This window comes from Musca domestica, unplaced genomic scaffold (assembly GCF_030504385.1).
Source record: "Musca domestica strain aabys unplaced genomic scaffold, Musca_domestica.polishedcontigs.V.1.1 22, whole genome shotgun sequence".
Lineage (NCBI taxonomy): Eukaryota > Metazoa > Arthropoda > Insecta > Diptera > Muscidae > Musca > Musca domestica.
Window position 1 is genome coordinate 10,405,401 of NW_026712262.1, and position 26,399 is coordinate 10,431,799.

The 26,399-nt window shown below is 33.9% G+C and overlaps 1 protein-coding gene across 3 annotated transcripts in view; it reads right to left on the reverse strand.

Moving 5' to 3' along the window:
- The window catches only part of LOC101901654 (transmembrane protein 132B), a 261,310-nt gene that overhangs the window by 101,921 nt on the left and 132,990 nt on the right, over positions 1–26,399 (reverse strand). For all 3 annotated transcript variants that reach the window (XM_059122968.1, XM_059122967.1, XM_059122969.1), the window contains exons 7-9: positions 25,731–25,936; positions 7,858–8,011; positions 1–153 (exon numbers count right to left, since the gene is read on the reverse strand). In XM_059122968.1, coding sequence (XP_058978951.1) covers positions 1–153; positions 7,858–8,011; positions 25,731–25,936 — 513 coding nt within the window. The remainder of the gene's footprint in view (positions 154–7,857; positions 8,012–25,730; positions 25,937–26,399) is intronic.

The window sequence follows — 26,399 nt, forward strand, 5'->3', positions numbered from 1 at the left end:
CTGAACATCGGTGCGGCCCATTGACTTGCCTTGAAGAATTCTTCCCTTTAGGCTGGCTATTTTGGGATCTGCTACACGCAATAATGGTTGTACCAAATCCGTAACTCGCAATCCAGTTCGACGTGATATAAAGTAGCTTATGCGTCCAGAATTCTAAAAGGAGTATATAGACAAAAACGTTTCATTTATTGGATTTGAAATATATATATATATATATACTTCTATATATATATATTTTTTTTTTTTTGAAAATTTTCAAGATCCTTCTAAATGGTGAAGGGTATTAAAAGTTTGGACTGGCCGAACTTAGCTGATTCTTTACTTGTTATTATGGGATTTTTCCAATTTTATTTTGTAACAGTAAAAAAGAAGGTAAGTTCGACCGGGCCGAACTTTTAATGCCCTCCACCATTTCAAAGGAAATTGAAAATTTTCAAAAAAAAATAGTTTTTTTGTCATAGTAGTATTAGTTTTTTGTCATAGGCTGTGGTAACGATTCTGAACTTTAAATATAAAATTTAAAACAAATATAGGGGTTATACGAAAACGTGTACCGACATGGCTCATTTACAAACTTAACCTGCCTACTGGTAAATTTTAACCTTCTATCTCAATTCGTTCGAAAGATAGCGTGAATACAATAGACAGACAGAAGGACATCGCTAGATCGTTCCTTCTAAATGGTGAAGGGTATTAAAAGTTTGGACTGGCCGAACTTAGCTGATTCTTTACTTGTTATTATGAGATTTTTCCAATTTTATTTTGTAACAGTAAAAAAGAAGGTAAGTTCGACCGGGCCAAACTTTTAATGCCCTCCACCATTTCGAAGGAAATTGAAAATTTTCAAAAAAAAATAGTTTTTTTGTCATAGTAGTATTAGTTTTTTGTCATAGGCTGTGGTAACGATTCTGAACTTTAAATATAAAATTTAAAACAAATATAGGGGTTATACGAAAACGTGGACCGACATGGCCCATTTACAAACTTAACCTGCCTACTGGTAAATGTTAACCTTCTATCTCAATCCGTTCGAAAGATAGCGTGAATACAATAGACAGACAGATCGTCTTAGAATTTTACGCTGATACAGAATATATATACTTTGTAGGGTCTATTATCAATATTTCGAGGAGCTACAAACGGAATGACAAAGTTAATATACCCTGCATAAAATGGTGGAGGTTATAAAAAAATATACTAAAACACACATCATCATCAACAACATCAAAGTCGACATCAATACAAGTCTATGTCATCGTCACATTTTTTACAGAATATCAAAACAACCTAAAAACTGGTAATATTGACACTTCTAACCGATTCGCGACAAACGCCATCGACTTATGTCAACAAATAGAATAAGGGTAAATGTGGGTACAAGACTTGAAGTAATGTAAGGCAAAATTAACACAACTCAAGTAGCATTGTCATTTCATAACGAAAAATGTTAAAATTATCTTCCGATATTTGATTATATTCATGGTGTAGCTTTCTTAAATTCCTATGTATGAAAATTTAAAGAAGACTTTCTCATACTATCATATCCTCATTTTTTAATGAGGATTTCGATTTGAATTTCTATTGAACTAAGGTATTTCGATTGAAATAAGGTATGTCGAAATTTGACAAAAAAAACTGTATAGTGAAGAATAAATGCCAAACATTGAAAGGAGAAAAAATTGGAAAGGCTAATTCTGCTCTATTTTCGTCTGAAAGTATGGCTGAGAATATTTCTTAAAAAATACATCTGTCATTCTCCATTTTAATCCAAGCTTTTAAGCATTTATCTTTGGTTTTTATACCCTCCACCTTGGAAACTTTGTCATTCCGTTTGTAACATGTCTAAATATTCGTCGTAGATCCCATAAAGTATATATATTCATAATCAGCATAAAATTCGAAGTCTGTCTGTCTGTCTGTCTGTTGAAATCACGATACAGTCCACATTTTTTGACGTAGAGCTTCAAATTTGTACTGTGTCAATACAGAACAATTTGTATTGTGTCTAGGATGGTTGGTTTTGAAAATGAAATATATCAGTCAACGTTTTGGTATAGTCCCCATATAACGGTACCTCCCAATATTCGATATTTTGATGATTTTTGCCACATTTCTTCGCGGATTTGTCTAAAAATTGGTATTCGTGGTTCCTAATGGGTTCTATCTCAGTTGGCGAAACATTGTATGTATACGACTACGTTTTTGTATAGCCTCATATAGCGGTACCTCCCGATATTCGGTATTTTGATGATTTTTGCCACATTTTTCACGGATTTGTCTGAAAATTGGTATTTGTAGGTCATAATGGGTCCTAGTTCTTGTGGCGAAACATTGTATGTATATGTCAACGCTTTGGTACAGCCCCCATATAACTGTACCTCACGATATTCGGTATTTAGATGATTTTTGCCACATTTTTTTTACGGAATTGTCTAAAATTTGGTATTTGTTGGTCATAATGGTGGTCCGGTTAGGTCCGGTGGCGAAACATTGCGTGTATAGGTCCACGTTTTTGTATAACCCCCATATAACGGTACGCCCCATATTACATATTTTGATGATTTTTGCCACATTTTTTTCGTGGATTTGTCTTAAAATTTTTTTTGTGGGTCCTAATGGGCTCTACCTCCGTTGGCGAAACATTGTATGTATAGGTCCACGTTTTTGTATACCCCATATAGCAGTATCTCCCGATATTCGATATTTTGATGATTTTTGCCACATTTTCTCACGAATATGTCTAAAAATTGGCTTCTGATGTTTCCTTTATTCTAAGGTGGAGTGTATTAAAAGTTCGACCTGGCAGAACTTAATGCTTTTTTACTTGTTTTATTTTGGTTTAAGAAAAAAAAAATTGTTATTTTGATATTATTATGTGCTTAATATTGGCGACATACTGCTTAGATTTAGTAGATCGTGGAATAATGCAGACGTTTTAAATACACCCCAAAGTTGGTAACATGAACAATTCATACCTTTTCCCTATCGTCTGATATGCCTCATAGGGATGTAAAAAGTGCTCTTTATAGGCCTTAATCGCTTTACTTATAACAATAAAAATTTTCAATACATATAATTGTTTTGGAAAGTGCAAGTGTCGGTTCCCCCGACGAGACCATAAGGAATTGACTGCACCTAAGTTGTAAAAGGATATGGTTCAAAGGCCTGAAAAGAGTAATATATTAAAAAAATGGCATATATATACATATATGATTTTTAAGGTCGTACCTTTAATGGTATTCGACGTGATGTGGGCACAAGCAAAGAAACTTACAGATACATTTTGATGTATCTATATATATAAAAATCAATTGTTGTTTGTTGGTAATGGAATCAGTTGAAAACGGCTGGACCGATTTGCATAATTTTTTGTATAAACGTTCGTCATACCCCGAGTTAGGTTTTTAAAGAAAAAAATATTGACCACGCCTACTTTTACGTCCACTACTTCGATTTATCTAAAATCCTGATATTTCGCAAATAATGAAGATATTGGTTTAAAAATTATTACACGATATACTGTTGACTTTCCCTCCAATCCTAAGTATTTGTTTGGGGTCTGAGGAACTGACCACGCCTACTTTTTAATCTATCTATATATATAAAAATCAATTGTTGTTCGTTGGTAATGGAATCAGTTGAAAACGGCTGGACCGATTTGCATAATATTTTGTACAAACGTTCATCATACCCCGAGTTAAGTTAAGTTAAGAGTTAAGAAAAAATACTGACCGCGCCCACTTTTACGCCCACTATCTTGATTTATCTAAAATCTTTATATTTGACAGATAATGAAGATATTGGTTTGAAAATTATTACACAATACTGTTGACTTTCCCTCCAACCCTAGGGATTTATTTGGGGGCTGAGGAACTGACCACGCATACTTCTAATCTATCTATATATATCAAATAAAGTTGTGTTAATTGCTACGCTTATAACTCAAGAACCGCTGATCTGATTTTAACGATTCACACAAAATCGAAATTGTCTCTTGGAAAAAATAGATAAAATCCAAAAAAAATTTTATTTTGACTTTTGAGGTGTACAATAGTAATGTTTTATTTTGCATGACTTTTTTCCATTTGGACTTACTAGTTTGGAATGTACATTTGTAGTGTTTTTTTTTTTTTTTTTTTTTTGAATTGAATTCTAATATGATGTGTAGTCTTTTTGGGTAGTATAAAGCGACGACAATTATGGAGTGGCGGACCTAAATAGATGATGTCAAAATAATTTAATAATTTAACAAGCAAAAGATAATTACTTTTTTCAAAATTGCTAAAAAATCAAAAAAAGCGCCTATTGCATTGCAAAAACTCTAAAATCGGGAAAAAATAGATAACATTTTTTCAATGGAATCAAATTTCATAATAATAGTAAGGACTAAACTTCGTAAGGACCTTTAAACATTCGCTGTAAAAAACTGCGAACAAGTTGAAGATTTTTTTCAATTTGTTTATTAGTTACTATGCTTATAACTCAAGAACGTTTTGACGGATTTTCACAATTCATAAAACTTCAGAATGGAATCTTGGGAAAAAATTGCGTAAAATATGCCAATAAAAATATAAAAGAAAAAATCATTTTGGCGTGAAATTTTTTCAATTTAAAAACTATATAGAAGTGTACATTTTTTATTGTTTTGAATTCTGAATGAATAATATCAAAAATGAAATAGTACGCAATACGATGTTAAATAGCGATCTTTCATATCTGAAATTGGCATTTAGCTTTCAACTCAAGGATCTGCATTGTGCTTCAGCTCGAAGATACGAACATATTTAAACAAAAAAAAAAAAAAACCGGCAAAACGTTATGGGGCACATTTCAAAACGGGGACCTACCTACTTCTTTCACATGACAATAATCCGTCCAATGAGAACTCAGTATGCAAAATTCATTGGGATTGAAATAAGTGAAATACCGAATATAAAAAATAAAAAATAAGGGGGAAAAGGATTTCTATTCTTTCAGAAACTCTTCCTAAACTTTCACGATACCTTAAATCGCTTTTGCAGTTCATGATATTGGTCATAACCCCCGGATAAGGATACAACCCGATTTCAAGTATATCTTACATTTTAACCATATTTTCATACTAATTTCGGCAAATGTTGGTAATTTGGGAATGTGTAACCATAACATTTGTTTAATCGTCTTTGAATTATACTATGATAAAAGATATGGACATTATGGGGTCTCCAACGCGCAATTTCAATGACAAATACTACTTATTACTTTAAAAACAAGTAAAAAAATTAAGTTCGGCCGGGCAGAACTATTACTATCGTCCACTTCAGGGTAAAGGAAACATTTTTATATAAAAGTATCTGAATTCAAGCGTGTTTCACTTTGAACTTCATATACAAGTAAGACTGTTTGGATAATGCAGTTAACTTATCAAAAAACCATAAAGTGAATGAGGCCGTTATAGGGGGCCATATCAAAAGGGGAGTCTCTGTTGACAGTTTTATAGTTCAAGGATTGTCATCTATCAAATCTTCTAAGATACCAAATAAATATTGAAACAATTGTGTGCGTAAATGTTACTAGGATTATCAACATACCCAATACCGGTAGGTATCGTTATATGTGTTAGACAAATCCGAGGAGAAATGTGGCAAAAATCATCAAAATACCGAATTTTGAGAGATACCGTTATATGGGGACTATACCAAAACGTGAACCGATAGATCATTTTCAATACCAACCATCCTATACACAATACAAATTGTTCTGCTAAATTTTGATGCTCTACGTCAAATAATGTACGCTGTATCGTAATTTAAACAAACAGACATACAGACGGACAAATCGACTTAGAATTTGGTGCTGATTATGAATATACATATGTATATTTTATGGGGTCTATGACGAACATTTATGGATGTTACCTTTCCAAGGTGGAGGATATAATAAGCATTAAAGACTGAAATTACGGTTAGAATATATATATATATATATATATATATATATATATATATATATATATATATATATATATAAACTAGGTATCGTTATATATATAAACTTCTAACCGAAAGTTGAATGAAACTTCCTATTTCGGATGCGTATTCGGTCCGACTTATATGGAGTGGTTGATCTTCGACGGACCGAATAGAAGTGAAGTTTTAGAGGACTTTCGAGCCGAAGGGATATCTATGGAAAATTCGCAAGGGAATCCGTGCGTCTTTCTCATTTTTTACCGACTTTCTAACAGTTTTCGGCGGAATGGTCTTATGAAGTTCGGATGTAAATATTAAAAACAACTTCCATAATGCAATGACAAAGGCAAATAGAAATAACAGTAGACTATTACTCAGTAATAACTGAAATCTGCATAGACAATTTTCCCAAGGGAAAATGGTATCTATTAGATATCCAAATAGTAATTATGAAACAATTCCGTCTAAAAACACTAATTGGAGTCATATTTTCTTGGAAACTAAAACTATAAGTGTACTAAAAAGCACTAAAGCAGGTACCATGTGATATAATGTGTGAACGGATAGAACGGATATTTGGTATCAGAATTAAGTTTAAGACATAAGGATTTGGTTATGGAAATGTGTTATAAGTATAAGAACTCTACAAATTCGATATTTCGATGTGGTTTTGGATGTACGTACTAAAAAGGTGAGAAAAAGTTGCTAAATTGTACTTAATTTGGTAATTGGGGAGGAATGAATAGATTTGGAAATCTAAAATTTGATATTAGAATCACTTTTTGTGCGGAGGAGTTGATCTATGGAGGTAGCCTTGGAAATACGTGCAAAAAATATACGAAGAGTATAAAATGCTATTAATGTTGGTATTTTGGGGAAGGGATATAGCTGGAAATCTGAAATTTGACATGTGGGTCTTTGATGTTGTGTAGGATAGATGTACCAACGGGTTGTTTGAAAATTCAAACAATAAGTGCACCAAAAATACTCACTACTGGTGGGTAGGTTGAAAATAAGGAGGAGGTTTTGAAATACGTCCTAAATGCAACGAAATTTGGTATTGGGTGAACGGATAGTTTGAAATTTGTCATAAAAGACATTGTTAGTGTGAAGGGTTAAGATTTGGATGTGGTTTTAGAAATACGTAATAAAAAGTACGAAATATGTACTAAATTTGGTACCATTTGAATTATGAAATATGAATCATTGATAAAGGTGGAATGTTGAAATTTCGACCAGAAAGAAGTCTTTAAGGAAATACGTACAATGGTTGAACGAAAAGTACTAAATGTTAGTAAATTTGGTATACAATGTAGCATCACTGTGAATTAAGATAGATGCGAATTGGGAAGTGCTTATGTATGATGTGAACTCGGAAATCTTAAACTTATGATTTTTGCTATGAGACTAACTATAAGCTAAACAATGTACAGTATTTGGAAATGCGTGCTATATAGTGTAAGTACTAAATTCGGCAGGAAGTGTAGGAATAAAGCTGGAAATATAAATGTTGGTATTAGGACAACTGAGTGTGTTTGTACTTTTAGGTAATAATGGTTCATTTTCAAATTTAGTAGTATTTAGTATATAAAGTTAGTCATATTTTACAAATGAAAAAATATATAAAGCAGCCTAAACAAATATAGACCTTATTAAAAGTTTATTGGACAGGTTAATACGATTTTGTTAATGTGTATGAACTTATCACAGCAAAGCAAGAGAATTAAAAATATTCATTGTATTGATTACTTAATATTATGAAATGCTGATCTTTGATACATTCTATTTGAATGAAATATGACACATAAATCCACATAATATCAACTACAATTTCCGCCTGCGAAGTAGCGGGTATTTGTTAGCATATTCATTTATAAACAAAGTCTTTACATTGTATATATACACTTACCTGATCAACTGCAACGAATCTGGCAAATACTTCCACCGGACTTTGTTGGTATCGGGCTCGGCACGACATTTTTTCCAGTAGACCATTGTTATAATAAGCCCCATTATGTTGGCCGTGGAAAAAAGATCTCTTTTTCCTACGAGATTTTTTATGTCTAAAAAATTTTTATTAAATGAATTAAAAATAAGTTTCAGATAATATAATTTAATTAAATATTTTAAAGTTTAATTAAAAATTTGCAAAAAAAAATCACATTCAAATCGCTTTAATGCCTCATTAAAAAAAATGAAAAATATATATTGTTTTTTAAATCCAGGGTCGTAAAAATATATTTTAAGAGGATAATTTCTAATTCATCGCTCTTTTAAATTCGTTGTTATGTGTGCGAAATGTTTTCCCTATCGTCAAGAAAGTGAAATGCTCTTCAAAAATTAAATAATTTCAGAGAAAAATCAATTTTTCACAGCAACAAAAAGGCTCAATTTTGTATTTTTTGTGAAAGCCTTCAATCAAGTAAGGTGTAGTTTCCACAAACGAGAACAATCAAATAACAAATAAATGCTATGAAATTACTTAAATGAATTCATTTAAAAACAAAAAAGTTCCTCTTTTAAATGCTGCCATTTTCGATATTCCGGTGAATATTTAAATACGACCACATGAACAGAACCATTATCGCATATAAATTGTCGAATGAAATTACAAAGTCCCCAACTATTTTTTTTAGTTTTTTGGAAAATTGCTATCGATATTAGGTAGTAGTCAATTCTATGAGATTTATTAAGCTAAGTTAAAATTTTTGGTATCTAGATAAGGGTGTATTACTTTTCCTTCAAATAAGCCTGACTAAAAACCAGAACCATAGCTAAGTCTCTTAGAGTACTTAATTACTTAATTTACACACCCTTATATTCATAACATTTGCAAAATTCAATACCAATTATTTCTGGTGAGATGTCAAATCCAATTCAATATTTCAAGTTGATATTACAAACGCTTGGATCTATTGAGATGGATATAGGACGAACAAACAGAAGAGAATACGATCGGTACAATAAAAGTTAAGTCAGTCAATGTAATTTCGGTGTAATATCAGCGTACTGAAAGTTTACATTGAAAAAGTAACCTAAATACACGCGGCAAACTTGTCCCCTCTATTAGGCTATTTCCATATTTTCTGGAATTTTCGGATTAAGATTGCTTGGAATCCATTGCTTTTGGGAATAGTGTCTTCGGCAATATTGCAGATAAAACGTTAATGTTGTCAATAAGATATGAAAAATGCGAATGTGTATTATATTGTATATGTTAGATACATTGTCCTGGAACTTCAGATTGATCAATTACGGAAGTTGTTTGACGTCACTGACATCTCTACAAACTCTCTCCGTGGAGGTTGTAGTATGTAAATTGTCTAAGATAAGTTATTGTTTTTGTTGCTACCTCGATATACACAAATAATTGTAAATGTACTTAAAATCAGGCAAGGGATCATATCCTTTAACCTCTGCTTTCACTTGTCTGTATTTGCATAGGGGATCCTCTGCGATCACTTAGAACCTCTGGGTTCACGTATTGAAAGCTTAACCATCAATGCCTCTGTCGCAACTATCACATACCGAAAGGAAATTATTTGTTGAATAAAAAAAAAACAAATCTAAATTCAATAAACCAGCGAATTTATTTGGTTGGTTGTCGTCGGTCGGCTTGTAGTGCGGTGATAGCACATCTCTCCCCATCAAGCACTGCTTATGTTTTATTCTCTTTTGCGCGGCAGTGGGACCGTATGGAAAAATAAAATTCTTAAATATTTTTTTTGTAAATTTTTGAAATAATTAATTTTTAAAGTTAGTTCAGAATATTAAAAATACCGTACATTCGGCAGCTAAGTATCACATTTGAACTAGTAAATTGCGATGTAAATAAATGTTTTTTTTTTATATTTTATGAAAATAATATATTACGAGCAAATAAACTATCATCCATCATATATCTATAGTGGCGATTGTAACTCGTGCACCCTACTATCGGTGGCCCGTTCTATGTACCGGATTGACTCGGAGGTACAAATTTCCGACCAGAGGCCGCCAACCCAGCAAATACATGTTCGTGTTCGTCCATTTTTCTGATGTGGGAGAAATATTACCCGGAATGTTTGCTCCGTATTCTCTTGGCCAGTGCCGGGATCGAGACCAACCCTGGACCATGGTTCTGCTCCGTTTGACGTAATCGCATCCACCACAGATCGGTCTCGGTGAGATGTAATGGATGCATGGAGTGGGTACATTTCCGGAATTGTTCCGGCTTAAACCGGATACAGTAGCACAGCGATAGGGACTGCCTTGCTTCCTGCTGCGTCAATGTAGTGAGTCTTCACCTTCGGCGTCCTCATCGTCCATAGAAAAATAGAACCAATGAGTTTATAGCAGAATGGATGATGCAGAATCGCATACGCCATTGTCAGAACGACATTAAATGCATTTATTTGTTAATTGCACATTCCTGAACATTTTTACAGAAATTCGTGAAAATGTGGATATCTCAAAATTTTGACTGCCCATAGAAAACTAGAACCAATGAGTTTATAGCAAAATAGATAATGCAGAATCGCATACGCAATTGTCAGAACGACATTAAATGCATTTATTTGTTAATTGGACACTTGTGAACATTTTTACAGAAATTCGTGAAAATGTGGATATCTCAAAATTTTGACTGCCCATAGAAAAAATAGAACCAATGAGTTTATAGCAGAATGGATGATGCAGAATCCAATACGTCATTTTCAGAACGACATTTAATGCATTTATTTGTTAATTGCACACTCCTGAACATCTTTACAGAAATTCGTGAAAATGTCGAATGAATGAATGTCAGAACGACATTAAATGCATTTACTTGCTAATTGCACACTTCTGAACATTTTTACAGAAATTCGTGAAAATATCGATATCCCAAAATTTTGACTGGTCATAGAAAAAATAGAACCAATGACTTTATAGCAAAATAGATAATGCAGAATCGCATACGCAATTGTCAGAACGACATTAAATGCATTTATTTGTTAATTGCACACTTGTGAATATTTTTAAAGAAATTCGTGAAAATGTCGACATCCCAAAATTTTGACTGTCCATGGAAAAAATAGAACCAATGAGTTTATAGCAGAATGGATGATGCAGAATCGCATACGCCATTGTCAGAACAACATTAAATGCATTTATTTGTTAATTGCACACTCCTGAACATTTTTACAGAAATTCGTGAAAATGTCGATATCCCAAAATTTTGACTGTCCATAGAAAAATAGAACCAATGAGTTTATAGCAGAATGGATGATGCAGAATCGCATACGCCATTGTCAGAACGACATTAAATGCATTTATTTGTTAATTGCACACTCCTGAACATTTTTACAGAAATTCGTGAAAATGTCGATGTCTCAAAATTTTGACTGTCCATAGAAAAATAGAACCAATGAGTTTATAGCAGAATGGATGATGCAGAATCGCATACGCCATTGTCAGAACGACATTAAATGCATTTATTTGTTAATTGCACACTCCTGAACATTTTTACAGAAATTCGTGAAAATGTCGATGTCTCAAAATTTTGACTGTCCATAGAAAAAATGGAACCAATGAGTTTATAGCAGAATGGATGGTGCAGAATCACATACGCCATTGTCAGAACGACATTAAATGCATTTATTTGTTAATTGGACATTTTTGAACATTTTTACAGAAATTCGTGAAAATATGGATATCCCAAAATTTTGACTGTCCATAGAAAAAATAGAACCAATGAGTTTATAGCAGAATGAATGATGCAGAATCGCATACGTCATTGTCAGAACCACATTAAATGCATTTATTTGCTAATTGCACACTTTTGATTATTTTTATAGAAATTCGTGAAAATGTCGATATCCTAAAATTTTGACTGCCCATAGCAAAAATAGAACCAATGAGTTTATAGCAGAATGGATGATGCAGCATCGCATACACCATTGTCAGAACCACATTAAATGCATTTATTTGTTAATTGCACACTTCTGAACACTTTTACAGAAATTCGTGAAAATGTCGATATCCTAAAATTTTGACTGTCCATAGAAAAATAGAACCAATGAGTTTATAGCAGAATGGATGATGCAGAATCACATACACCATTGTCAGAACGACATTAAATGCATTTATTTGTTAATTGCACACTCCTGCACATTTTTACAGAAATTCGCGAAGATATCCCAAAATTTTGACAGTCCATAGAAAAAATGGAACCAATGAGTTTATAGCAGAATGAATGATGCAGAATCGCATACGCCATTGCCAGAACGACATTAAATGCATTTAGTTGTTAATTGCACACTCCATTTATATAGAAATTCGTGAAAATGTCGATATCCCAACATTTTGACTGTTCATAGAAAAAATAGAACCAATGACTTTATAGCAGAATGGATGATGCAGAATCGCATACGCAATTGTCAGAACGACATTAAATTCATTTATTTGTTAATTGCACACTTGTGAACATTTTTACAATGAGTTTATAGCAGAATGGATGATGCAGAATCGCCATTAAAACGAACGACATTAAATTAGAACGACATTAAATGCATTTATTCGCTAATTGCACACTTCTGAACATTTATATAGAAATTCGCGAAAATGTCGATATCCCAAAATTTTGACTGTCCATAGAAAAAATAGAACCAATGACTTTATAGCAGAATGGATGATGCAGAATCGCATACGCAATTGTCAGAACGACATTATATTCATTTATTTGTTAATTGCACACTTGTGAACATTTTTACAGAAATTCGTGAAAATGTGGATATCTCAAAATTTTGACTGCCCATAGAAAAATAGAACCAATGAGTTTATAGCAGAATGTATGATGCTGAATCGCATACGCCATTGGCAGAACGACATTAAATGCATTTATTTGTTAATTGCACTCTTCTGAACATTTTTACAGAAATTCGTGAAAATGTCGATATCCAAAAATTTTGACTGGCCATAGAAAAAATAGAACCAATGAGTTTATAGCAGAATGGATGATGCAGAATCGCATATGCCATTGTCAGAACAACATTAAATGCATTTATTTGTTAATTGCACACTTCTGAACATTTTTACAGAAATTCGTGAAAATGTCGATATCCCAAAATTTTGACTGGCCATAGAAAAAAATGGAACCAATGAGTTTATAGCAGAATGAATGATGCAGAATCGCATACGCCATTGCCAGAACGACATTAAATGCATTTAGTTGTTAATTGCACACTCTATTTATATAGAAATTCGTGAAAATGTCGATATCCCAAAATTTTGACTGGCCATAGAAAAAATAGAACCAATGAGTTTATAGCAGAATGGATTCTGCAGAATCGCATACGTCATTTTCAGAACGACATTAAATGCATTTATTTGCTAATTGCACACTTCTGAACATTTTTACAGAAATTCGTGAAAATGTCGATATCCCAAAATTTTGACTGGCCATAGAAAAAATGGAACCAATGAGTTTATAGCAGAATGAATGATGCAGAATCGCATACGCCATTGCCAGAACGACATTAAATGCATTTAGTTGTTAATTGCACACTTCTGAACATTTTTACAGAAATTCGTGAAAATGTCGATATCCCAAAATTTTGACTGGCCATAGAAAAAATAGAACCAATGAGTTTATAGCAGAATGGATGATGCAGAATCGCATACGTCATTGTCAGAACTACATTAAATGCATTTAAATGCATAGAAAAATAGAACCAATGAGTTTATAGCAGAATGAATGATGCAGAATCGCATACGTCATTGTCAGAACGACATTTAATGGATTTATTTGTTAATTGTTGACGTCATACATTGCTATTCAAGTTCCGGATAATGTGTCATTTCTCCAGTTCAATTGTGATGGCCTCTGAGGTAAGATTAACGAAATCGTAAGCTTCATGAGTCGGAAGGACATCAAGGTCGCAGCTATCCAGGAAACGAGTATCACCTGAGTACCACTTGCAGGCTTCAAAGTTGTGATGGATACAACGTACTGAGGAAGGATCGCTCCAGGGGTGGAGGTTGAGGATTAGCGTTCCTATTGCACCACTCTGTCCAGTACAGACCTATCTCGCCTGAGCTTGACTCTAGTGACCCGTACATAGAATGTATGGGGGTAGCGGTCAAGTGTGGAACCGCCGAGGTAGAGGTGTTCAACGTGTACATTCCGCCGTTAAATAGCTGTGCCCCACGTTATATGCCTAACATCAGTTTATACACGTACGACAATAAAAGAATTCTTGTAAATATCAATTTGAAAGTCCTTTATGACATTTGCTTCAGCTCGCCGATGTTTGTGAATTAGAATATCCATTGGCTTCTAAGATTTTACGTAAAAGTATATATATGTCGATGGCGTTGTTGCTGGTGCACATGATATAGACCCCACATTACTGGCTCATAACCAGGGACCAAATCACCGCAGTCGAAATCGAGTACTTCAGCATCGTAATGTAGTTTACGCAGATTACCGCAGACGTTATCGAATTATTTTTATTCAAAGTTGTACACGATAGGTAGTATGCTATCGAAAACAAAGTATGTTCTGAGTCCGAAGACGAGGAAAAAACAATCGCATTCAAAATATATTTGTACACATGTATTTAAAGACACAGAAACAATAAAAATATCTCAGAAATAACATATTTTGTTCGCAAAAACTTATTTTGTAATTCTCTTTCGCTTCCAATTTCTTATTACCATATGTTTACAGCAGTGTAAAAAAGTGGTAGATAAAATAAATTGCGATCGAATGTGGTGATCCAAAAATTTACAGAGATTGAAATGTATCTCTATACGAAACTCGATGACGAATGCGGTGATTTGGCCCCAGCTCATCGCTTCTCTATTCACAGCTAAATTTGAGATGAGGGAATGGACCTCTAGTGAGAAGTCTATTGTTGCTTGTCATTTAATTGACGCACAAGTATTACCCTTTGTAGTAGCAATTAGCTCTAAACCTTTGGGCATAAGGTGCAATGACAGTTTAGATTCTTTCTATTTTGTGCGAATACAATTCCTATTAAATCTGACTATTCCAAGCGGGAAGTTTTTTCACATATAGCGAAATTGTTTGATCCCGTATTTTTGTTAGCCCCTGTTATTTTCGTAGTGAAAATCATAACGCAACAGGTGTGGTTAGATAACATCAGATGGGACGAAACACTTTTCTGGTTGCAACGAAACCCTGTTGGCTCGACTTTGTCGAAAACTTTTCCATAAATATTCCGCATTGGGTTCATTATAAACAAACTTCTTTAGTGGAATAACATGTTTTTTCCGATGCCTAAGTTGTTGGAGTTGTGTGGGCCGTGTTGGCGTCAGATCTTTTAAAGGCTATTGTCAGCAAGATAGACATCTACTGTTGGACAGTATCGTGGCTGTGTAAAACCCCCACTTCATGGGCTACATAATGGAATACTTCGAGCCCTGATCATATCGAAACAGAACATAAAGCTCATAGCGTCAAATCTAATTTTTCGTTCTTCTCAAATCATGAAAATACCCTAGAATTCTTCTCATTTTTTATAGGGCATTGCGAGTATTATCGTATGTCTCTAGATTTTATCATAGAACTCAGCCAAAATTTTGTGGCCAATTTGTTTTCAATAGTAAAGTTATTGAAACTTCTGAAATTTGTAGGGTAAAAACTCGTTTAGCTATATTGGCGCAAAAAGTTGATTATTACGGTTTTAGATGAATTAAGTGTAGTGCGATTGAATGGACGTTTAGCAAAGTCTTCTACTTTGTCCAGAGAAATATCGAATTATTTTGCCGTATTCGTGTCGTTTTTGATTTATTTCAACATATCTGTCCATGGAGTAAACTAGCTTATGGTACGCCTCATACGTATAGAGTAATGGATGCCTCGGGTGAAATTCTAATTCAAACAGCGATCAGTCGTTGTAAGGATTGTTTGCTTCAAAATGCTCATGACTGCACTTCCACCAGAAAGAAATTCAATTAATCGACCTTTCAAAACCACTGGTGTGGACTTTGCAGGTCCGTTTGATATTAAGACTTTACTGTTCGTGCCAGCCGTATTACCAATAGGTGCGTTTGCGTCTTTGATTGTTTTGCAACCAAAGCAGATCATTTAGAAGCAGCGTCTGATTTATTAGCTGCAACATTTCACCGATTTATAGGTCGTCGAGGCTGCCCAATATCACTATTTTCTGATAACGAAACCAATTTTGTTATGGGTTTGCGTGAAATTGAGAATTTTATTCGTGAATGTCGTCATACAGTTTGCTCAGCTTAAGGGTATCAAGAACTTACTTGTCGGTTCAAACCTGCTGTGGCTCTCCTCATGGGTGGTCTTTGGGAAGTGGCTGTCAATTTTTTTAAATTGCATTTTTATCGTCACGAAAGAGCACTTTCGTATAGCTTCGAAGGGTTTTCGTCCATTTTGGCCCTAATCGAAGCCTGCTTGAATTCTCGGCCTCTGTGTCCAATGTCAGATAACCCTGATGAGTTACTTGCGCTAACTCCAGTTCCTTACCCCATTTCCTTATAGGGGCACCTCTCCTCTCATCCGAACCCCTAATTGAAGAATCGACATTGAGTTTAGTCAATCGATTCAAAAGATGGCCATGTAATATTTGTAAGGTTCATATGTATATAATTAACTCTCTAATTAAAAACACCTTCTTTATGAAAGGTTTATTTTAGATAATGAGGAAGACAAACAAAAATCGCTGATTACCAATTCCTCCTCATAAAAGCATCCTTCGTTGTATCTGCGGTATTAGCTAAACAATGCCGCACATTTGTTGTTTTCCAAGCTGGCCCAGTTTGCGTTGCCGGCCCGTAGTTTTTGTCTTTAATGCATAGTTTTTAAAGCATAATAAATCATAGATCTGACTTATGTAAGTGGCACAATTTTTATCATAAGTAATGACTCGATAGTAATTTCTAAATAGAAATAAATATTCATGACACAAATAATAATAGATGTTCACCTATCGTCAATTTCAAATATTTTCTGAAAATTTCAGACATGTTACAGCATCGCCTGAAAGTAACATAGGCTATATAAATTTTTGAAATTCCACTGGGAACTGGATATATAGCATCACAATCGGAGGTACCTGCAAAAAATTTGGATATTGTATGCAAATATCTTTTGATCAGTTATAGCTACAGTCTTCAAATTTGGAATGAGTGACGGAGTTTGGTACAAAAATAAAAGTACAAAATTATATTGAATTCGGTTCAGACTTGAATATAGCACCCATATATTTTTTATTCCGATTCATATAGTTGATTGTCCAACCACCCACCTATTACTATGAAATTTCGAATGTCTATGAAATAGGTTAAGGATAAGATATAGCTCACATATATATTTTAGTCCGATTATGCTACGTATCTCCAATTTCAACAAAATTTGAGAACGGTAAATAAATCGAAAATTATATTGAAATCGGTTCAGATTTGGATATAGCTCCCATACACATTTTCGTCCGACTTATGTATTTTATACCACTATGATATATATTTTCGATTCAAATAAAATTTGGAATGAGTAACGGAATCTGGTACAAAAATAAATTTACCAAATTATATTAAAATGGGTTCAGATTTAGATATAGCTTCCATATTTCTGATTTCATTTATTTGATGCACAAACCACGCAATGTATCTCCAATTTCAATAAAATTGGGAATGTGTAACGGAATTTGGTAAAAAAAATCGCCAAATCATATTGAAATCGGATCAGATTTAGATATAGCCCCCATATATATTTTTGGCCTAGTACATGTATTTGATGCACCAAACACACTGTAAATCACTAATTTCAAAGAAATCTGGAATGTATGACGAAATTTGGTCCACAAATAAATTTGTCCAAATATATTGTTATCGGTTTAGATTTGGACATAGTTCCTATATAAATTTTTCCGCCGATTTAGTGTATTTGATGCACAAAATACGCTATGTATGTCGTATTTCAATTAAGTTTGGAATGTGTAACAGAAGTTGGTCTAAAATTCTAGCAGCACAAAAAGTTACACCACAACTTACTTGACTCTAAGATTATTACGGGAAAGGTTCATATGTATTACTACATCGAATCCCACTTATAGCAAAAATGCGGTTCAATTTTATAAGATTGAAGTTTCCTGTATATTTGGCATTTACTATTAATAAATCCCAAGAACAAACTCTTTTTAATTTTTTTAAATTTTCCTCCTTACACTTAATATGTTTTTTAAATTCTTGAATTTGTTTCTTTAGAACCCCAAAATATTTGTAGATACAATTTTAAATGCACAAAACGCAAATAGTAGGGAAGCACGCCGGGTTAAGCTAGTATAAATCAGCGTTCGAAAATAAACCGTACCGTAGTGTTCTGTACGGTTCCGAGGTGGAGTGGTACACTAAGATTATGTACCGTACCGGAGCACAACCCTTAAAAAATATTTTAGTGATATTGTACCGGAACACAACGAGAATCGTACTGTACCGCAGTCGGAGCACTAAAAAACGTAGTGTACCGCAGCCGGAGCACTACGAAATGGTAGTGTTCCGCAGTCGGAGCACTACAAAATCGTAGTGCACCACATGGCGAAACATTAAAAAATAATGTAACAATAGTGTACCACATATGCGTTCTTTACGATTTGTGACAAAAATTAGATGTTTGATGTTTTTGATAATGCAAAAATTACTAATACAATTCAATATTATGAAAATAAAAGCTGAATTTATTTTATTTGTCATGCATGTTTAGTTTGGTTGCGGAATTGAAAAAAGTAGAAAAATATGGGAATAGGTAGTAAGAATAAACAAGGACCAAATCTGAAGTGATAATCATTTGCATTTAACCATTGAAAGTTGAAATTTTTAATTTTTAATTTTCTGCAAAAAAGGGGTTTTTAGTGATTGCATTGTAATGGGTTATTATGCAAATAATTTACCCGTTATTTTGTGGTGCCGAAAAACCAATGAATGTAGGTGTAAAAAACTAAATATTTTACAAAGTGTGCCTGAGTTTTATTTTGATTTCGATTTTTTTAATGTGGTACACTACGTTTTTTAGTGCTCCGACTGCGGTACACTACGATCATCGTTGTGTTCCGGTACAGTATCACTAACATATTTTTAGTGGTAGTGTACCGGTACACTACCGCCAAAATTTTTGTTAGTGATACTGTACCGGTACGGTACACTATGTTTGTGTACTGTTTATTTTCGAACGCTAGTATAAATATAAAATGATAAATTCGTTTATACCTCTACCTATATTGTTCTCGCCATTTATTTATGCTACAATTTGTTTGTATACTATATATATGCCGCGGATTTTGGACTATAAACAATATTATATTTTTGCCACAGAACACAAGTTGTGCGTACATTTCAAAGGAGGAAATTTTCATTTCTAATTTTAAATTCAATAAATTATTGCGAAATTATATAATTGTTTATGATAACAAATAAATGAAACACTATTGTTATGTTATTCCCAAATCGTATAACATTCCAAATCAGGTTATAAGCAAGATCATAAGTGAAAAAATCTTTGTACTTAAGCATTTTCACTGGTTTGCACCGTCCTACAAATATATCAAGTTTTATATCTGTATCAAATCAGAATTTGTTTTCTTGTGTTTAGAATATAGGCAGATTCTTATTTTATGAAAATGTTAAATGGATAATATGTTGGGACTCACAGCAGATCCTGGTCGTCATCCAATCCTCGAGGCAGACATACGGAACTTAAGTATAATAATCAAGCAATCGATAAATATTTATGAAAAAGATCGATTCAAAGGCTACTTGGAAAACATCGGAAGGAACAACAAAGGAGTAGTAAACAATGATGTAGTGATTATCTCGGATAACACATAAAAAAGCTGAGATCCTGACTGACAATTCCTTCCGCAACCTGATCGACACAACAGTGAAAGGAATTGGAAATCTCGTGCCCTCTGTCAAATTCGGCAACGAATTCAATGCACACCGACGGGAGGAAAATGCACTTGTTGATGCAGACATGATCGAATCAACTATAGCAAGAAGGGCATCGAAGAAGCCTTGTGGTACGCTAAGTCCCTAATATAGCTGCAAAGATGTATGCCGATTACATTTTATTGACGTAATTTTTTTATTTTTATTGAAAGCATAATCGAAAGGAGATTGAATGCGATGTTCCAACCGGAATATCTATAACTGCATAGAATTCAGCCGGATAGACGTCTTCATGATGAGGAATACCCTTAATTTCCTCGAAAGAATCCAAAATGTGGAAAATAGATAGTGGAACAATTACTGTACTACCTAGAGGAAATCGCCAATATACAAAGAAGGAAGCATCTGCCACCTGCAGCTCCTTTAAAATTGCGACGGAGGAGTGCTCTACGATGATGATCGCTTAATGTACTACCATCGTTGGTATCACAGATTTGACGCCGACTCTGAGCATGTTTACAACACAGCTCAGTAATAATATAATCGTATATAGTTTAGTTGATGTAGTATAAAAGCTTTTAATTATAATTTGTATTAGGCCGTTTTTAAACATTTAAGGTATATTTATATTAATGTATGTCGTAAAAACGCTAAAACAATAATGATTGTTTAGCATTACAATACGGCACTAAATATTCATAGATATTGTAGTCACCTACATTTGCCATAGAGCTGGCAAAGGAGAGTATTTATTTATTAATCTATTTTACACTGTAGCCATTAAGTAATTAATGTATAACCTGACAATCTTCTATAAATAAATTGGAAATTTAAAATGAAAAAAAAAAAAAAAAAACAAAACAAATGATTAGAAATATATACAATATTTTGGGTCCTAAATTATTATTTCTACGAATAGACTGCTAATAGACTGCTGTCATTCATTTTTATACCCTCCACCATACTATGGAGAGTATATTAATTTTGTCATTCCGTTTGTAACTCCTTGAAATACTCATGTCAGACCCAACAAAGTATATATATTCTTGATCAGCGTAAAATTCTAAGACGATTTAGCCATGTCCGTCTGTCTGTCTGTCTGTTTGTTGTAATCACGCTATCTTTCGAACAAATTGAGATAGGAGGCTAAAATTTTGCACACATGTATATTTTGCCAGTACGCAGGTTAAGTTTGTAAATGGGCCATGTAGGTCCAAGTTATCATATAGCCCCCAAATAACGGTACCTCCCGATATTCGGTATTTTTATGATTTTAGCGACATTATTCACCGGAATTGTCTCAAATTTGGCATTTGAAGTTCAAAATGGATACTACAGCCTAAGACAGAAAATAATCTGTGTAGGTCCACGTCTTCGTATAGCCCCTATATAACGGTACCCCGGTATTGTGATGATTTTAGCGACATTATTTACTGGAATCGTTTCAAATTTGGCATTTGAAGTTCGTAATAGATGCTGCAGCATAAAACAGAAAATGGGCTATGTAGGTCCACGTCTTCGTATAGCCCCCATATACCGTACCCCACGATATTCGGTATTTTGATGATTTTAGCGACATTATTTACCGGGATTGTTTCAAATTTCGCATGTGAAATTCGTAATGGATACTTCAGCCCATGCCAGAGAATTGTCTGTGCAGGTCCACGTCTTCGTATAGCCCCCATATAACGGTACCCCCTATATTCGGTATTTTGATGATTTTAGCTACATTATAAACAGATTTTTCTTCAAGTTTCGCATTTAAATATTGTAATAACTTATGACAAAAGTTGCCTATACAGGTCCACGTCGTCGTATAGGCATTCGGTATTTTTAAGATTTTAACAGAATTTTTAACGGATTTTATTTTTTATTTTTTTTTTTTGGAAATTGTCAAATTTGTACCAAATGGTGGAGGGTATTAAAAATTCGGCCCGGCCGAACTTGCAGCTTTTTTACTTGTTGTTTTTATACCCTCCACCATACTATGGAGGGTATATTACTTTGTCATTCCGCTTGTAACTCCTCGGAATACTCGTGTCAGACCCAACAAAGTATATATATTCTTGATCAGCGTAAAATTCTAAGTCGATTTAGCGATGTCCGTCTGTTGGTCTGTCTGTTGTAATCACGCTATCTTTAGAATGAATTGAGATAGGTGACTAAAATTTTGCACACATGTTTATTTTTTCAGTAGGCAGGTTAAGTTCGTAAATGGGCCGTTTTCATATAGCCCCCATATAACGGTATCTCCCGATATTCGGTATTTTGATGATTGTTGCGACATTATTAAACGGAATTGTTTTAAATTTTGTATTTGAAGTTCGAATTGGATACTACACCCTAAGACAGAAAATTGTCTGTGCAAGTCCACGTCCTCGTATAGCCCCTATATAACGGTACCTCCCTATATTCGGTATTTTGATGATTTCAGCGATATTATTCACCGAAATTGTTTCAAATTTGGTATCTGAAGTTCGAAATGGATACTACACCCTAAGACAGAAAATTGTTTGTGCAGGTCATCGTCTTCGTATAGCCCCCATATAACGGTACCTCCCAATATTCGGTATTTTGATGATTTTAGCGTCATTATTCACCAGAATTGTTTCAAATTATGTATTTAGAGTTCGTTATGGCTTCGTTTTGACTACAGTCTGTGACAGAAAATTGTCTAAATAGGTCCAGGTCCTCGTATAGGCCCTCCCTCCCTCCCTATATTCGGTATTTTGACGATTTTAGGTACAATACCCACCGAAATTGTTTGAGATGTGGTATTTGAAGTTCGTAATGGATGCAACAGCCTGAGACAGAAAATTGTCTATGCAGGTTCAGGTCTTCGCACTCCGATATAACGGTACCGCCCTATATACGATATTTTGATGATTTAAACTTCATTATTCACCGTGTTTTTCAAGTTGCGATTTGAATATGGTAATGGCTTATGTAGGCCCACGTCAATATAACGGCTATATTTGGTATTTTTAAATTGTTTTAAGGATTTTATTTTTGAAAGTTTCCAAATGGTGGAGGGTATTTAAAGTTCGGCCCGGCCAAACTTACTGCTTTTTAACTTGTTTTTTTACAATGCTAGTTTGATTAGTTTATTAAATATAAGTATATAAAAATAAATATTTATCTTGAGCTGTAGGTTTTTTTCCACATTTGTCAAACTACGTAATAAAATTTATTACCAGAAAGACCTCTCTTATCATTGCATAATTCTGTGGAAATACGTTGCCTAGATTAAGCAATAACCTTAGAGAAAGATAGAATTCGTAGATTTCTTCTCCTATAACAAACTACATTAGTAATCGATGGCTTTAAAAATAAAATATTTTACTCTTTCAACAACCCTAAGGATCAACTCAAAATGCAATCATACCATTGTATTTTTTATCAAGTCACTAAGTCACTAATTAGAATTAAATATTTTTAAATGTAAACATATGATATTCTATGAGTGGGTTGGAATTGTATAAAAACTATGAAAGTTGCGCGTTGAACTGACAGCTCTCGAGGAGAGCTATCAGAATATGTATGTTTTTTATTCCCAAATGGTTTCAGGAAATCATTAATATACAGAACAATACGTTCACGTAGCTTTCTCTTATATTCACTCGTTGCTAAAAGTTTAATGAACTCAAAAATACTCGCGTTTTTTCTTATGTTTTTGTTCCTTTTTTGTTTTTACAATATTTAATTAGTTAAATCATTGGTCGCGTTATTGAAATAATAAGGAGACATAGCACACCTTATTTGAAAGAATATGATGTAAATGCAAAAAGTTTGGAGCGCACGGAAATTAATTAGCAAAAAGACTTCCTCTGATTTTAGTTCATTAATTTATTAACAACATAAGATTATCTGAAATTATTTGGGAATATAAGCCATATTTATTCTGAAAAGACTCATCAAGATGTTTAATTTTTTTGCAATACAGCGTTTTCCATGCATTATACATACCGTTAGAAAATCGGACAAATTCAGTTATCTGAAATTACTTGAAAATATATGATATATATACTCATTTAAGCCGCGCTAATTAGAGAGTATTTCATAGCTTTTTTTATAATTCAATACCGCCAACCCCACTTTCAATAGAAATTCTAAAAAGTTATTTTGGAATATAAGACATATACAGGGAAAGATAAAAAAAACTGCAACAAAGTCAAACGCCATACTTTTTAATTTTTTTTTTAAATTTTATTGAATGAAAGCAAAAAATGTCGGAAATAGCATCAAATTTTAGAATAAGTTTAGATTTGTTCGAATTGGTCATTTTTAGCACGAATTATGGCCTTCAAACTGCCAATGAAACCGTCACACGCTGCCCGAATGTTGGTCTGCGGTATTTCGGCCCATTTTCGGGAAGCGCTTGCTTGAGGTGATCGACACTTTGGTATTTTTAGTGCCAACCTTGCTTTCCAAAATACTCCGGACACAATAGTCCTATGGATTGGTATCCGGAGATTTTTGTGGCCATTAGCGCTGGAATTGAAGCGAGGAACATCATTCTGTAACCATTCTTTGGTGGCGCGTGCTCAGTGCGATGGTGCTGAGTCCTGTTGGAATGTCCAAGGTCTGCGGCCAAAATGTTTGCGTGACCAAGACCTTAATACACCCTCTAGAATATTTTCGCGATAATATTCGACATTTATTTTGATGCCACCATCGATTAATACGAGCGGAGAGCGACCATCGGCTGTTATGGCGGCCCACACCATCACCATGGCCGGCGCTTGAGTTTTGGTGGCCAACCGAAGGTGCACATTTTCAGCTGACCTCTTTGGATCATTTACGATCATTTTATTTTTTACAAATTGCTGGAAAAATAATGTTTTCTCATGGGAGAAAACCAAATTCAGCAGTTCACCACTTTCGACCAAGCGAATAAACTCTTTAGCTCGTTGAGTCTATTTTCTTACTGTTGCGGTGTAAGTTTTTGAACTTTTTGGAATTTCAATGGCTTTACCCCGAGCTCACTTGTCAATATTTGCCGAATGGAATATTGCGATATGTTCAGCTCACGAGCCATTTTTCGGCCTCTGCGACGCGGGTTTCGATCAAGTCGCTTCTTTACATTTCGAATCATTTCTGCTGATGTTGCTGTTTTCTTCCGACCACTTCCTTGACGTCGGGCTTCGGTACCAGTATCATGGTAACGAGCGATGGTACGAGACACAAAAGATTTATTCACATTTAAATGCTGGAGTGCTTTAACGATAGCCACTTGTGATTTTCCAGCTAAATATAAAGAAATCACACTATCACGCGTGCATTCCACCACGAATAACTTTTTTTTGGAAAACTTTCACCAAACTGATTTTATACGTTTGTAACCAATATAACGACCTGTCATTGGAATAATTTTAACAGCTGTCGGACGAGTGGCTTAGAAATCACAGCAGTCTGGTTGCAGTTTTTTCATCTCACCCTGTATATTTGAAAGTACTCATCGAGTGTTTTTGATCATAATTTTTGTACAATTGCGAAATGTTTGTGAAATTGCGTTGTTTTTTCTACTAAATTTTCATTTCAATACATTGTAAATGACTTTCTACACCAATACAAATCGCAAGTAGTTTGTGTCTTTGCTTCTACGGTTTATATTCGCGGACATTCGTGATTTTTGGCGCAAGTGTCGATCACAATATACTTAAACATCCGGCACCTATGTGACCAAAAAAAAGAAACCTTTTCGGGGAGTCTAACAGAAAATTGCGATTTCGAAAAAAAATGTTAAGAACATATCAACAAGTTTGGCAGGAGGGAGCGGGACCGGCGATCTGGATTTTTATTTTAAAAACTGCAATGAGTTTTAATTTTATATTTCTTAAAATAATTTTTTAATTATATTTGGAACGTAATGATGCATAAAGAACTTACATATATTGATGTTCATCTATTACTTTCCACCCTTTAATTTGCGAAAGGCGAAAATCGCTGATGTAAACCTCAAGGGGAAACTCCGGCATCCAGACAACGAATTTAGCAACTCCAATGTAAGTTCCGTATTTTACCATTATAGAAGCGTTTGATGAACCACGGATTTCAGAGCCATCGACATACACGGAACTACACGAAGATGATACCTAGATATAAATAAAATTGAATTCAATACAATGTTTTATGGGATTAGTTTATTTATATTTATATTCTTAAAATATAAAAAACTATACTCATCTACACGTCCCTTGAAGAGTATATATATATATACATAACAAAAACATCGACAAAGATTTCAACTCTTTAACATATTTTATGGAGCTTCTAACTTTTATAAACATATGGCACCTTATTTATGATAGTTAAATTAAAGTCATATTTCCAGGATTTCTTGGCAACCCTATGTCTTTTGGATTCATTCAGCATGTGCCAAACTCTCACCTCAAGATCTTTCAACACTGAAGTCAATTGGTGTGAGTTCATTTATTTGTGCGGCATGTGATCAAAACCTTGATAATGTACCGAAATATTGCTGTGGTTGACGACATTCGAGATCTCAAGAGGCAAATTGATAATTTTGTTGGTGTTCATCAAACCGAGTTGAATGGC